The following is a 16,271-nucleotide window of genomic DNA, read 5'->3' as shown; positions in this document are numbered from 1 at the left end:
CACTAAAGGAGACGGTTAAGTTTAGTCTCTAAAGGAGACGGTTAAGTTTAGTCACTAAAGGAGACGGTTAAGTTTAGTCACTAAAGGAGACGGTTAAGTTTAGTCACTAAAGGTGACGGTTAAGCTTAGTCTCTAAAGGTGACGGTTAAGTTTAGTCTCTAAAGGAGACGGTTAAGTTTAGTCACTAAAGGAGACGGTTAAGTTTAGTCACTAAAGGTGACGGTTAAGCTTAGTCTCTAAAGGTGACGGTTAAGTTTAGTCTCTAAAGGAGACGGTTAAGTTTAGTCTCTAAAGGAGATGGTTAAGTTTAGTCACTAAAGGAGACGGTTAAGTTTAGTCTCTAAAGGAGACGGTTAAGTTTAGTCTCTAAAGGAGATGGTTATGTTTAGTCTCTAAAGGAGACGGTTAAGTTTAGTCTCTAAAGGAGACGGTTAAGTTTAGTCACTAAAGGAGATGGTTAAGTTTAGTCACTAAAGGAGACGGTTAAGTTTAGTCTCTAAAGGAGACGGTTAAGTTTAGACACTAAAGGAGACGGTTAAGTTTAGACTCTAAAGGAGACGGTTAAGTTTAGTCTCTAAAGGAGACGGTTAAGTTTAGACACTAAAGGAGACGGTTAAGTTTAGTCACTAAAGGTGACGGTTAAGTTTAGTCTCTAAAGGTGACGGTTAAGTTTAGTCTCTAAAGGAGACGGTTAAGTTTAGTCTCTAAAGGAGACGGTTAAGTTTAGTCACTAAAGGTGACGGTTAAGTTTAGTCTCTAAAGGAGACGGTTAAGTTTAGTCACTAAAAGAGACGGTTAAGTTTAGACACTAAAGGAGACGGTTAAGTTTAGTCACTAAAGGAGACGGTTAAGTTTAGTCTCTAAAGGAGACGGTTAAGTTTAGTCTCTAAAGGAGACGGTTAAGTTTAGACACTAAAGGAGACGGTTAAGTTTAGTCACTAAAGGAGACGGTTAAGTTTAGACACTAAAGGAGACGGTTAAGTTTAGTCACTAAAGGAGACGGTTAAGTTTAGTCTCTAAAGGAGACGGTTAAGTTTAGTCTCTAAAGGAGACGGTTAAGTTTAGTCACTAAAGGAGACGGTTAAGTTTAGTCTCTAAAGGAGACGGTTAAGTTTAGTCACTAAAGGAGACGGTTAAGTTTAGTCTCTAAAGGAGACGGTTAAGTTTAGTCACTAAAGGAGACGGTTAAGTTTAGACCACTAAAGTAGACGGTTAAGTTTAGACACTAAAGGAGACGGTTAAGTTTAGTCACTAAAGGAGACGGTTAAGTTTAGTCTCTAAAGGAGACGGTTAAGTTTAGACACTAAAGGAGACGGTTAAGTTTAGTCTCTAAAGGAGACGGTTAAGTTTAGTCACTAAAGGAGACGGTTAAGTTTAGACACTAAAGGAGACGGTTAAGTTTAGTCACTAAAGGAGACGGTTAAGTTTAGTCTCTAAAGGAGACGGTTAAGTTTAGTCACTAAAGGAGACGGTTAAGTTTAGTCACTAAAGGAGACGGTTAAGTTTAGTCACTAAAGGAGACGGTTAAGTTTAGTCACTAAAGGAGACGGTTAAGTTTAGTCACTAAAGGAGACGGTTAAGTTTAGTCACTAAAGGAGACGGTTAAGTTTAGACACTAAAGGAGACGGTTAAGTTTAGTCTCTAAAGGAGACGGTTAAGTTTAGTCACTAAAGGAGACGGTTAAGTTTAGACACTAAAGGAGACGGTTAAGTTTAGTCTCTAAAGGAGACGGTTAAGTTTAGTCACTAAAGGAGACGGTTAAGTTTAGTCACTAAAGGAGACGGTTAAGTTTAGTCACTAAAGGTGACGGTTAAGTTTAGTCACTAAAGGAGACGGTTAAGTTTAGTCTCTAAAGGTGACGGTTAAGTTTAGTCTCTAAAGGAGACGGTTAAGTTTAGTCACTAAAGGAGACGGTTAAGTTTAGTCACTAAAGGAGACGGTTAAGTTTAGACACTAAAGGAGACGGTTAAGTTTAGTCTCTAAAGGAGACGGTTAAGTTTAGTCACTAAAGGAGACGGTTAAGTTTAGTCACTAAAGGAGACGGTTAAGTTTAGTCACTAAAGGTGACGGTTAAGTTTAGTCACTAAAGGAGACGGTTAAGTTTAGTCTCTAAAGGTGACGGTTAAGTTTAGTCTCTAAAGGAGACGGTTAAGTTTAGTCACTAAAGGAGACGGTTAAGTTTAGTCACTAAAGGAGACGGTTAAGTTTAGTCACTAAAGGTGACGGTTAAGTTTAGTCACTAAAGGTGACGGTTAAGTTTAGTCACTAAAGGAGACGGTTAAGTTTAGTCACTAAAGGTGACGGTTAAGTTTAGTCTCTAAAGGTGACGGTTAAGTTTAGTCTCTAAAGGAGACGGTTAAGTTTAGTCACTAAAGGAGACGGTTAAGTTTAGTCACTAAAGGTGACGGTTAAGCTTAGTCTCTAAAGGTGACGGTTAAGTTTAGTCTCTAAAGGAGACGGTTAAGTTTAGTCTCTAAAGGAGACGGTTATGTTTAGTCTCTAAAGGAGACGGTTAAGTTTAGTCTCTAAAGGAGACGGTTAAGTTTAGACACTAAAGGAGACGGTTAAGTTTAGACTCTAAAGGAGACGGTTAAGTTTAGTCTCTAAAGGAGACGGTTAAGTTTAGACACTAAAGGAGACGGTTAAGTTTAGTCACTAAAGGTGACGGTTAAGTTTAGTCTCTAAAGGTGACGGTTAAGTTTAGTCTCTAAAGGAGACGGTTAAGTTTAGTCTCTAAAGGAGACGGTTAAGTTTAGTCACTAAAGGTGACGGTTAAGTTTAGTCTCTAAAGGAGACGGTTAAGTTTAGTCACTAAAGGAGACGGTTAAGTTTAGTCTCTAAAGGAGACGGTTAAGTTTAGTCACTAAAGGAGACGGTTAAGTTTAGTCACTAAAGGAGACGGTTAAGTTTAGACACTAAAGGAGACGGTTAAGTTTAGACACTAAAGGAGACGGTTAAGTTTAGACACTAAAGGAGACGGTTAAGTTTAGTCACTAAAGGAGACGGTTAAGTTTAGACACTAAAGGAGACGGTTAAGTTTAGTCACTAAAGGAGACGGTTAAGTTTAGTCACTAAAGGAGACGGTTAAGTTTAGTCTCTAAAGGTGACGGTTAAGTTTAGTCTCTAAAGGTGACGGTTAAGTTTAGTCACTAAAGGTGACGGTTAAGTTTAGTCTCTAAAGGAGACGGTTAAGTTTAGACACTAAAGGAGACGGTTAAGTTTAGTCTCTAAAGGAGACGGTTAAGTTTAGTCTCTAAAGGAGACGGTTAAGTTTAGTCACTAAAGGTGACGGTTAAGTTTAGTCTCTAAAGGAGACGGTTAAGTTTAGTCACTAAAGGAGACTGTTAAGTTTAGTCTCTAAAGGAGACGGTTAAGTTTAGTCTCTAAAGGAGACTGTTAAGTTTAGTCTCTAAAGGAGACGGTTAAGTTTAGTCACTAAAGGAGACGGTTAAGTTTAGACACTAAAGGAGACTGTTAAGTTTAGTCTCTAAAGGAGACGGTTAAGTTTAGTCACTAAAGGAGACGGTTAAGTTTAGTCACTAAAGGAGACGGTTAAGTTTAGTCTCTAAAGGAGACGGTTAAGTTTAGTCACTAAAGGAGACGGTTAAGTTTAGTCTCTAAAGGTGACGGTTAAGTTTAGTCTCTAAAGGTGACGGTTAAGTTTAGTCACTAAAGGTGACGGTTAAGTTTAGTCTCTAAAGGAGACGGTTAAGTTTAGACACTAAAGGAGACGGTTAAGTTTAGTCTCTAAAGGAGACGGTTAAGTTTAGTCTCTAAAGGAGACGGTTAAGTTTAGTCACTAAAGGTGACGGTTAAGTTTAGTCTCTAAAGGAGACGGTTAAGTTTAGTCACTAAAGGAGACTGTTAAGTTTAGTCTCTAAAGGAGACGGTTAAGTTTAGTCTCTAAAGGAGACTGTTAAGTTTAGTCTCTAAAGGAGACGGTTAAGTTTAGTCACTAAAGGAGACGGTTAAGTTTAGACACTAAAGGAGACTGTTAAGTTTAGTCTCTAAAGGAGACGGTTAAGTTTAGTCACTAAAGGAGACGGTTAAGTTTAGTCACTAAAGGAGACGGTTAAGTTTAGTCTCTAAAGGAGACGGTTAAGTTTAGTCACTAAAGGAGACGGTTAAGTTAAGTCACTAAAGGAGACGGTTAAGTTTAGACTCTAAAGGAGACGGTTAAGTTTAGTCTAAAGGAGACGGTTAAGTTTAGTCACTAAAGGAGACGGTTAAGTTTAGTCACTAAAGGAGACGGTTAAGTTTAGTCTCTAAAGGAGACGGTTAAGTTTAGTCTCTAAAGGAGACGGTTAAGTTTAGTCACTAAAGGAGACGGTTAAGTTTAGTCACTAGAGGGGACGGTTAAGTTTAGTCACTAGAGGAGACGGTTAAGTTTAGTCACTAAAGGAGACGGTTAAGTTTAGTCACTAAAGGTGACGGTTAAGTTTAGTCACTAAAGGAGACGGTTAAGCTTAGTCTCTAAAGGTGACGGTTAAGTTTAGTCTCTAAAGGAGACGGTTAAGTTTAGTCACTAAAGGAGACGGTTAAGTTTAGTCACTAAAGGTGACGGTTAAGCTTAGTCTCTAAAGGTGACGGTTAAGTTTAGTCTCTAAAGGAGACGGTTAAGTTTAGTCTCTAAAGGAGACGGTTATGTTTAGTCTCTAAAGGAGACGGTTAAGTTTAGTCTCTAAAGGAGACGGTTAAGTTTAGACACTAAAGGAGACGGTTAAGTTTAGACTCTAAAGGAGACGGTTAAGTTTAGTCTCTAAAGGAGACGGTTAAGTTTAGACACTAAAGGAGACGGTTAAGTTTAGTCACTAAAGGTGACGGTTAAGTTTAGTCTCTAAAGGTGACGGTTAAGTTTAGTCTCTAAAGGAGACGGTTAAGTTTAGTCTCTAAAGGAGACGGTTAAGTTTAGTCACTAAAGGTGACGGTTAAGTTTAGTCTCTAAAGGAGACGGTTAAGTTTAGTCACTAAAGGAGACGGTTAAGTTTAGTCTCTAAAGGAGACGGTTAAGTTTAGTCACTAAAGGAGACGGTTAAGTTTAGTCACTAAAGGAGACGGTTAAGTTTAGACACTAAAGGAGACGGTTAAGTTTAGTCACTAAAGGAGACGGTTAAGTTTAGACACTAAAGGAGACGGTTAAGTTTAGACACTAAAGGAGACGGTTAAGTTTAGACACTAAAGGAGACGGTTAAGTTTAGTCACTAAAGGAGACGGTTAAGTTTAGACACTAAAGGAGACTGTTAAGTTTAGTCTCTAAAGGAGACGGTTAAGTTTAGTCACTAAAGGAGACGGTTAAGTTTAGTCACTAAAGGAGACGGTTAAGTTTAGTCTCTAAAGGAGACGGTTAAGTTTAGTCACTAAAGGAGACGGTTAAGTTTAGTCTCTAAAGGTGACGGTTAAGTTTAGTCTCTAAAGGTGACGGTTAAGTTTAGTCACTAAAGGTGACGGTTAAGTTTAGTCTCTAAAGGAGACGGTTAAGTTTAGACACTAAAGGAGACGGTTAAGTTTAGTCTCTAAAGGAGACGGTTAAGTTTAGTCTCTAAAGGAGACGGTTAAGTTTAGTCACTAAAGGTGACGGTTAAGTTTAGTCTCTAAAGGAGACGGTTAAGTTTAGTCACTAAAGGAGACTGTTAAGTTTAGTCTCTAAAGGAGACGGTTAAGTTTAGTCTCTAAAGGAGACTGTTAAGTTTAGTCTCTAAAGGAGACGGTTAAGTTTAGTCACTAAAGGAGACGGTTAAGTTTAGACACTAAAGGAGACTGTTAAGTTTAGTCTCTAAAGGAGACGGTTAAGTTTAGTCTCTAAAGGAGACGGTTAAGTTTAGTCTCTAAAGGAGACGGTTAAGTTTAGTCACTAAAGGAGACGGTTAAGTTTAGTCTCTAAAGGAGACGGTTAAGTTTAGTCACTAAAGGAGACGGTTAAGTTTAGACCACTAAAGTAGACGGTTAAGTTTAGACACTAAAGGAGACGGTTAAGTTTAGTCACTAAAGGAGACGGTTAAGTTTAGTCTCTAAAGGAGACGGTTAAGTTTAGACACTAAAGGAGACGGTTAAGTTTAGTCACTAAAGGAGACGGTTAAGTTTAGTCTCTAAAGGAGACGGTTAAGTTTAGTCTCTAAAGGAGACGGTTAAGTTTAGTCACTAAAGGAGACGGTTAAGTTTAGTCACTAAAGGAGACGGTTAAGTTTAGCCACTAAAGGAGACGGTTAAGTTTAGACACTAAAGGAGACGGTTAAGTTTAGTCACTAAAGGAGACGGTTAAGTTTAGACACTAAAGGAGACGGTTAAGTTTAGTCTCTAAAGGAGACGGTTAAGTTTAGTCACTAAAGGAGACGGTTAAGTTTAGTCACTAAAGGAGACGGTTAAGTTTAGTCACTAAAGGTGACGGTTAAGCTTAGTCTCTAAAGGTGACGGTTAAGTTTAGTCTCTAAAGGAGACGGTTAAGTTTAGTCACTAAAGGAGACGGTTAAGTTTAGTCACTAAAGGTGACGGTTAAGCTTAGTCTCTAAAGGTGACGGTTAAGTTTAGTCTCTAAAGGAGACGGTTAAGTTTAGTCTCTAAAGGAGATGGTTAAGTTTAGTCACTAAAGGAGACGGTTAAGTTTAGTCTCTAAAGGAGACGGTTAAGTTTAGTCTCTAAAGGAGATGGTTATGTTTAGTCTCTAAAGGAGACGGTTAAGTTTAGTCTCTAAAGGAGACGGTTAAGTTTAGTCACTAAAGGAGATGGTTAAGTTTAGTCACTAAAGGAGACGGTTAAGTTTAGTCTCTAAAGGAGACGGTTAAGTTTAGACACTAAAGGAGACGGTTAAGTTTAGACTCTAAAGGAGACGGTTAAGTTTAGTCTCTAAAGGAGACGGTTAAGTTTAGACACTAAAGGAGACGGTTAAGTTTAGTCACTAAAGGTGACGGTTAAGTTTAGTCTCTAAAGGTGACGGTTAAGTTTAGTCTCTAAAGGAGACGGTTAAGTTTAGTCTCTAAAGGAGACGGTTAAGTTTAGTCACTAAAGGTGACGGTTAAGTTTAGTCTCTAAAGGAGACGGTTAAGTTTAGTCACTAAAAGAGACGGTTAAGTTTAGACACTAAAGGAGACGGTTAAGTTTAGTCACTAAAGGAGACGGTTAAGTTTAGTCTCTAAAGGAGACGGTTAAGTTTAGTCTCTAAAGGAGACGGTTAAGTTTAGACACTAAAGGAGACGGTTAAGTTTAGTCACTAAAGGAGACGGTTAAGTTTAGACACTAAAGGAGACGGTTAAGTTTAGTCACTAAAGGAGACGGTTAAGTTTAGTCTCTAAAGGAGACGGTTAAGTTTAGTCTCTAAAGGAGACGGTTAAGTTTAGTCACTAAAGGAGACGGTTAAGTTTAGTCTCTAAAGGAGACGGTTAAGTTTAGTCACTAAAGGAGACGGTTAAGTTTAGTCTCTAAAGGAGACGGTTAAGTTTAGTCACTAAAGGAGACGGTTAAGTTTAGACCACTAAAGTAGACGGTTAAGTTTAGACACTAAAGGAGACGGTTAAGTTTAGTCACTAAAGGAGACGGTTAAGTTTAGTCTCTAAAGGAGACGGTTAAGTTTAGACACTAAAGGAGACGGTTAAGTTTAGTCTCTAAAGGAGACGGTTAAGTTTAGTCACTAAAGGAGACGGTTAAGTTTAGACACTAAAGGAGACGGTTAAGTTTAGTCACTAAAGGAGACGGTTAAGTTTAGTCTCTAAAGGAGACGGTTAAGTTTAGTCACTAAAGGAGACGGTTAAGTTTAGTCACTAAAGGAGACGGTTAAGTTTAGTCACTAAAGGAGACGGTTAAGTTTAGTCACTAAAGGAGACGGTTAAGTTTAGTCACTAAAGGAGACGGTTAAGTTTAGTCACTAAAGGAGACGGTTAAGTTTAGACACTAAAGGAGACGGTTAAGTTTAGTCTCTAAAGGAGACGGTTAAGTTTAGTCACTAAAGGAGACGGTTAAGTTTAGACACTAAAGGAGACGGTTAAGTTTAGTCTCTAAAGGAGACGGTTAAGTTTAGTCACTAAAGGAGACGGTTAAGTTTAGTCACTAAAGGAGACGGTTAAGTTTAGTCACTAAAGGTGACGGTTAAGTTTAGTCACTAAAGGAGACGGTTAAGTTTAGTCTCTAAAGGTGACGGTTAAGTTTAGTCTCTAAAGGAGACGGTTAAGTTTAGTCACTAAAGGAGACGGTTAAGTTTAGTCACTAAAGGAGACGGTTAAGTTTAGACACTAAAGGAGACGGTTAAGTTTAGTCTCTAAAGGAGACGGTTAAGTTTAGTCACTAAAGGAGACGGTTAAGTTTAGTCACTAAAGGAGACGGTTAAGTTTAGTCACTAAAGGTGACGGTTAAGTTTAGTCACTAAAGGAGACGGTTAAGTTTAGTCTCTAAAGGTGACGGTTAAGTTTAGTCTCTAAAGGAGACGGTTAAGTTTAGTCACTAAAGGAGACGGTTAAGTTTAGTCACTAAAGGAGACGGTTAAGTTTAGTCACTAAAGGTGACGGTTAAGTTTAGTCACTAAAGGTGACGGTTAAGTTTAGTCACTAAAGGAGACGGTTAAGTTTAGTCACTAAAGGTGACGGTTAAGTTTAGTCTCTAAAGGTGACGGTTAAGTTTAGTCTCTAAAGGAGACGGTTAAGTTTAGTCACTAAAGGAGACGGTTAAGTTTAGTCACTAAAGGTGACGGTTAAGCTTAGTCTCTAAAGGTGACGGTTAAGTTTAGTCTCTAAAGGAGACGGTTAAGTTTAGTCTCTAAAGGAGACGGTTATGTTTAGTCTCTAAAGGAGACGGTTAAGTTTAGTCTCTAAAGGAGACGGTTAAGTTTAGACACTAAAGGAGACGGTTAAGTTTAGACTCTAAAGGAGACGGTTAAGTTTAGTCTCTAAAGGAGACGGTTAAGTTTAGACACTAAAGGAGACGGTTAAGTTTAGTCACTAAAGGTGACGGTTAAGTTTAGTCTCTAAAGGTGACGGTTAAGTTTAGTCTCTAAAGGAGACGGTTAAGTTTAGTCTCTAAAGGAGACGGTTAAGTTTAGTCACTAAAGGTGACGGTTAAGTTTAGTCTCTAAAGGAGACGGTTAAGTTTAGTCACTAAAGGAGACGGTTAAGTTTAGTCTCTAAAGGAGACGGTTAAGTTTAGTCACTAAAGGAGACGGTTAAGTTTAGTCACTAAAGGAGACGGTTAAGTTTAGACACTAAAGGAGACGGTTAAGTTTAGACACTAAAGGAGACGGTTAAGTTTAGACACTAAAGGAGACGGTTAAGTTTAGTCACTAAAGGAGACGGTTAAGTTTAGACACTAAAGGAGACGGTTAAGTTTAGTCACTAAAGGAGACGGTTAAGTTTAGTCACTAAAGGAGACGGTTAAGTTTAGTCTCTAAAGGTGACGGTTAAGTTTAGTCTCTAAAGGTGACGGTTAAGTTTAGTCACTAAAGGTGACGGTTAAGTTTAGTCTCTAAAGGAGACGGTTAAGTTTAGACACTAAAGGAGACGGTTAAGTTTAGTCTCTAAAGGAGACGGTTAAGTTTAGTCTCTAAAGGAGACGGTTAAGTTTAGTCACTAAAGGTGACGGTTAAGTTTAGTCTCTAAAGGAGACGGTTAAGTTTAGTCACTAAAGGAGACTGTTAAGTTTAGTCTCTAAAGGAGACGGTTAAGTTTAGTCTCTAAAGGAGACTGTTAAGTTTAGTCTCTAAAGGAGACGGTTAAGTTTAGTCACTAAAGGAGACGGTTAAGTTTAGACACTAAAGGAGACTGTTAAGTTTAGTCTCTAAAGGAGACGGTTAAGTTTAGTCACTAAAGGAGACGGTTAAGTTTAGTCACTAAAGGAGACGGTTAAGTTTAGTCTCTAAAGGAGACGGTTAAGTTTAGTCACTAAAGGAGACGGTTAAGTTTAGTCTCTAAAGGTGACGGTTAAGTTTAGTCTCTAAAGGTGACGGTTAAGTTTAGTCACTAAAGGTGACGGTTAAGTTTAGTCTCTAAAGGAGACGGTTAAGTTTAGACACTAAAGGAGACGGTTAAGTTTAGTCTCTAAAGGAGACGGTTAAGTTTAGTCTCTAAAGGAGACGGTTAAGTTTAGTCACTAAAGGTGACGGTTAAGTTTAGTCTCTAAAGGAGACGGTTAAGTTTAGTCACTAAAGGAGACTGTTAAGTTTAGTCTCTAAAGGAGACGGTTAAGTTTAGTCTCTAAAGGAGACTGTTAAGTTTAGTCTCTAAAGGAGACGGTTAAGTTTAGTCACTAAAGGAGACGGTTAAGTTTAGACACTAAAGGAGACTGTTAAGTTTAGTCTCTAAAGGAGACGGTTAAGTTTAGTCACTAAAGGAGACGGTTAAGTTTAGTCACTAAAGGAGACGGTTAAGTTTAGTCTCTAAAGGAGACGGTTAAGTTTAGTCACTAAAGGAGACGGTTAAGTTAAGTCACTAAAGGAGACGGTTAAGTTTAGACTCTAAAGGAGACGGTTAAGTTTAGTCTAAAGGAGACGGTTAAGTTTAGTCACTAAAGGAGACGGTTAAGTTTAGTCACTAAAGGAGACGGTTAAGTTTAGTCTCTAAAGGAGACGGTTAAGTTTAGTCTCTAAAGGAGACGGTTAAGTTTAGTCACTAAAGGAGACGGTTAAGTTTAGTCACTAGAGGGGACGGTTAAGTTTAGTCACTAGAGGGGACCGTTAAGTGATGAAACACATTTGAATAAATTTTTATTGCAAATTAAACTAAAGTGTTTCTGTAATTGACTCAGAGTGTGTGTGTGTGTGTGTGTGTGTGTGTGTGTGTGTGTGTGTGTGTGTGTGTGTGTGTGTGTGTGTGTGTGTGTGTGTGTGTGTGTGTGTGTGTGTGTGTGTGTGTGTGTGTGTGTGTGTGTTCATGCCAGCGTCTCCGCAGCAACGGCTGCTCGCTCTTAATGTGTTGCCGCGGTAACCAGCTGCTGCTAATGTGCTGTTTATTAGCATTGATGAAGAGGATCCACGACTGAGTGCTGGCCCTGGATCAGGTCCACGAGGCCCTGGATCAGGTCCACACGGCCCTGGATCAGGTCCACGAGGCCCTGGATCAGGTCCACGAGGCCCTGGATCAGGTCCACACGGCCCTGGATCAGGTCTACGAGGCCCTGGATCAGGTCCACAAGGCCCTGGATCAGGTCCACGAGACCCTGGATCAGGTCCTTAAGACCCTGGATCAGGTCCACACGGCCCTGGATCAGGTCCACGGTGTTCAAAGAGACGGTTAAGTTTAGACCACTAAAGGAGACGGTTAAGTGACAGTTAAGTTTAGACCACTAAAGGAGACGGTTAAGTGACAGTTAAGTTTAGACCACTAAAGGAGACGGTTAAGTGACAGTTAAGTTTAGACCACTAAAGGAGACGGTTAAGTGACGGTTAAGTTCAGTCACTAAAGGAGACGGTTAAGTGACGGTTAAGTTTAGACCACTAAAGGAGACGGTTAAGTGACGGTTAAGTTCAGTCACTAAAGGAGACGGTTAAGTGACGGTTAAGTTTAGACCACTAAAGGAGACGGTTAAGTGACGGTTAAGTTTAGACCACTAAAGGAGACGGTTAAGTGACGGTTAAGTTTAGACCACTAAAGGAGACGGTTAAGTGGCGGTTAAGTTTAGACCACTAAAGGAGACGGTTAAGTGACGGTTAAGTTCAGTCACTAAAGGAGATGGTTAAGTGACGGTTAAGTTTAGACCACTAAATGAGAACGAGGACACTCTGAATTTGATGTGAACGTGTTTTTCCGATGGCTGTTTTTAACATTTCTGAGCTTTTTAGCTGCAGTGCGTCGACTCCGTGACTCCCATGATGCACCTCTCTCCCCCCCTCTCTCCCCCCCCCCTCTCTCGCCCTCTCCCCCCCCCCCCCGGGGCCCTGGGGTGCAGCCCTGTGTTTGCTCGCTGCTGCGTGGGCGCCTCTCTCCGCGGCGTCCTCAGTGTTTAATGGCGTTATCAGCGCGCGCTAATGAACTCTGCTAATCTGCTCCACGCTCCGTTAATTTCCCGCCTCTTCAGCCGGACATTCCTGCGTTGTGTTTGCTGGAGATGAGCGCCGCCGGCTGCAGGACGCCACGGTCCCCACCGCCGTCGTCGGCGCCGCCGCTGAGACTTTTATTGTCTTATTGTTCAGACTTCATTTAAAGTCCATAAACACTAATGGAGGTTTGTTTAGCCGGCGTTCCTTCGTCCCCCCGCAGCGTCGATCACACGCGGGCGTCACGGGACCTGCAGGAGGAGGGGCCCAGGCCTTCAAAAGAGCGCCGCCCGAGACGACCGGGACCACAGACGAGCCAAGACCCAGAACCAGCACCAGGCCCGGCAGCAGACTCCAGACCAGCAGACAGTAGGCGCCGTCCTTCCTCCGCTCGCTCACGTTTCCTTTCTTCTTCCTGTTTCTGATTCTGGCGTCCCCCCCCCCCCCCTGTTCCCGCAGGTATGCAGTACGTTCATTGTTCCGCCATCTTGGTTCTCGTGGCGTTGGTTCTGTGCGGCCCGGGTGTTTCCTCGCAGCCCGACAGAGACCAGGAGCAGTACCAGAACCAGGACCTGGACCTGGAGCTGCGTCACCACAGGCTGCTGCAACGAGCGCGCAACGCCGGACTCCTGTCACAGGTGAGCGAGCCGGCGACCAATCAGAGCGCTCCATTTAGGCTCCTAGAGGACACTTTAGCACAGGTTTATGCTCCTAGAGGACACTTTAGCACACGTTTATGCTCCTAGAGGACACTTTAACACACGTTTATGCTCCTAGAGGACACTTTAGCACACGTTTATGCTCCTAGAGGACACTTTAACACACGTTTATGCTCCTAAAGGACACTTTAGCACACGTTTATGCTCCTAGAGGACACTTTAACACACGTTTATGCTCCTAGAGGACACTTTAGCACACGTTTATGCTCCTAGAGGACACTTTAACACACGTTTAGGCTCCTAGAGGACACTTTAGCACACGTTTATGCTCCTAGAGGACACTTTAGCACACGTTTATGCTCCTAGAGGACACTTTAACACACGTTTATGCTCCTAGAGGACACTTTAACACACGTTTATGCTCCTAGAGGACACTTTAGCACACGTTTATGCTCCTAGAGGACACTTTAACACACGTTTATGCTCCTAGAGGACACTTTAACACACGTTTATGTTCCTAGAGGACACTTTAACACACGTTTATGCTCCTAGAGGACACTTTAACTCACGTTTATGCTCCTAGAGGACACTTTAACACACGTTTATGCTCCTAGAGGACACTTTAACACACGTTTATGCTCCTAGAGGACACTTTAACACACGTTTATGCTCCTAGAGGACACTTTAGCACACGTTTATGCTCCTAGAGGACACATTAACACACGTTTATGCTCCTAGAGGACACTTTAACACACGTTTAGTCTCCTAGAGGACACTTTAACACACGTTTATGCTCCTAGAGGACACTTTAACACACGTTTAGTCTCCTAGAGGACACTTTAACACACGTTTATGCTCCTAGAGGACACTTTAACACACGTTTATGCTCCTAGAGGACACTTTAACACACGTCTATGCTCCTAGAGGACACTTTAACACACGTTTATGCTCCTAGAGGACAGTTTAACACACGTTTATGCTCCTAGAGGACACTTTAACACACGTTTATGCTGCTAGAGGACACTTTAGCACACGTTTATGCTCCTAGAGGACACTTTAACACACGTTAATGCTCCTAGAGGACACTTTAGCACACGTTTATGCTCCTAGAGGACACTTTAACACACGTTTATGCTCCTAGAGGACACTTTAACACACATTTATGCTCCTAGAGGACACTTTAACACACGTTTATGCTCCTAGAGGACACTTTAACACACGTTTATGCTCCTAGAGGACACTTTAACACACGTTTATGCTCCTAGAGGACACTTTAGCACACGTTTATGCTCCTAGAGGACACTTTAACACACGTTTATGCTCCTAGAGGACACTTTAGCACACGTTTATGCTCCTAGAGGACACTTTAACACACGTTTATGCTCCTAGAGGACACTTTAGCACACGTTTATGCTCCTAGAGGACACTTTAGCACACGTTTATGCTCCTAGAGGACACTTTAGCACACGTTTATGCTCCTAGAGGACACTTTAACACACGTTTAGGTTCCTAGAGGACACTTTAGCACACGTTTATGCTCCTAGAGGACACTAACACACGTTTATGCTCCTAGAGGACACTTTAACACACGTTTATGCTCCTAGAGGACACTTTAACACACGTTTATGCTCCTAGAGGACACTTTAACACACGTTTAGGTTCCTAGAGGACACTTTAGCACACGTTTATGTTCCTAGAGGACACTAACACACGTTTATGCTCCTAGAGGACACTTTAACACACGTTTAGGTTCCTAGAGGACACTTTAGCACACGTTTAGTCTCCTAAAGGACACTTTAACACACGTTTATGCTCCTAGAGGACACTTTAACACACGTTTATGCTCCTAGAGGACACTTTAACACACGTTTATGCTCCTAGAGGACACTTTAACACACGTTTATGCTCCTAAAGGACACTTTAACACACGTTTATGCTCCTAGAGGACACTTTAACACACGTTTATGCTCCTAGAGGACACTTTAACACACGTTTATGCTCCTAGAGGACACTTTAACACACGTTTATGCTCCTAGAGGACAGTTTAACACACGTTTATGCTCCTAGAGGACACTTTAACACACGTTTATGCTGCTAGAGGACACTTTAGCACACGTTTATGCTCCTAGAGGACACTTTAACACACATTAATGCTCCTAGAGGACACTTTAGCACACGTTTATGCTCCTAGAGGACACTTTAACACACGTTTATGCTCCTAGAGGACACTTTAACACACATTTATGCTCCTAGAGGACACTTTAACACACGTTTATGCTCCTAGAGGACACTTTAACACACGTTTATGCTCCTAGAGGACACTTTAACACACGTTTATGCTCCTAGAGGACACTTTAGCACACGTTTATGCTCCTAGAGGACACTTTAACACACGTTTATGCTCCTAGAGGACACTTTAGCACACGTTTATGCTCCTAGAGGACACTTTAACACACGTTTATGCTCCTAGAGGACACTTTAGCACACGTTTATGCTCCTAGAGGACACTTTAGCACACGTTTATGCTCCTAGAGGACACTTTAGCACACGTTTATGCTCCTAGAGGACACTTTAACACACGTTTAGGTTCCTAGAGGACACTTTAGCACACGTTTATGCTCCTAGAGGACACTAACACACGTTTATGCTCCTAGAGGACACTTTAACACACGTTTATGCTCCTAGAGGACACTTTAACACACGTTTATGCTCCTAGAGGACACTTTAACACACGTTTAGGTTCCTAGAGGACACTTTAGCACACGTTTATGTTCCTAGAGGACACTAACACACGTTTATGCTCCTAGAGGACACTTTAACACACGTTTAGGTTCCTAGAGGACACTTTAGCACACGTTTATGCTCCTAAAGGACACTTTAACACACGTTTATGCTCCTAGAGGACACTTTAGCACACGTTTATGCTCCTAGAGGACACTTTAACACACGTTTATGCTCCTAGAGGACACTTTAACACACGTTTATGCTCCTAGAGGACACTTTAACACACGTTTATGCTCCTAGAGGACACTTTAACACACGTTTATGCTCCTAGAGGACACTTTAACACACGTTTATGCTCCTAGAGGACACTTTAGCACACGTTTATGCTCCTAGAGGACACTTTAACACACGTTTATGCTCCTAGAGGACACTTTAACACACGCTTAGGCTGCGTAAAAACGTGTGCGTAATAACTGCGTGTGTTTTTCAGGAGTGGAGCAAACGTGCGGTGGAGGACCTGCTCGCTCAGATGTCTCTGCCAGAGGCCGACGCCCAGCGGGAGGCGGAGGTTGTTTCCATGGCGACAGGAGGGAGAATGAACCTGGAGCGGTCCATCGACGCCCCCAACAGCCTGCCCCCCCGCGAACGCAAAGCCGGCTGCAAGAACTTCTACTGGAAGGGCTTCACTTCCTGTTAAAACCCCGCCCAGGTACCTGTCCGCCTGTTTAAGCCCCGCCCAGGTACCTGTCTCCATGCTTAAGCCCCGCCCAGGTACCTGCCCGCCTGTTTAAGCCCCGCCCAGGTACCTGTCTACCTGTTTAAGCCCCGCCCAGGTACCTGTCTCCATGCTTAAGCCCCGCCCAGGTACCTGTCCGCCTGTTTAAGCCCCGCCCAGGTACCTGTCTACCTGTTTAAGCCCCGCCCAGGTATCTGTCCGCATG

General features: G+C 41.8%; 1 protein-coding gene across 1 annotated transcript; it reads left to right on the top strand.

Annotated features, from left to right (window-relative positions):
* Nucleotides 1–12,408: 12,408 nt before the first annotated feature.
* On the top strand, nt 12,409–16,027 carry sst1.2 (somatostatin 1, tandem duplicate 2; the record flags this gene model as incomplete). The annotated part of the gene is made up of 2 exons (XM_083913933.1): nt 12,409–12,585; nt 15,821–16,027. 2 exons carry the CDS (start codon nt 12,409–12,411, stop codon nt 16,025–16,027), a joined length of 384 nt encoding a protein of 127 aa, XP_083770059.1.
* Nucleotides 16,028–16,271: the final 244 nt, after the last annotated feature.

This window comes from Echiichthys vipera (assembly GCF_963691815.1).
Source record: "Echiichthys vipera genome assembly, chromosome: 5".
Taxonomy (NCBI): Eukaryota; Metazoa; Chordata; class Actinopteri; order Perciformes; family Trachinidae; genus Echiichthys; species Echiichthys vipera.
The sequence above is the reverse complement of the archived record's forward strand: the minus strand, read 5'-3'. Positions and strand labels throughout refer to the sequence as shown.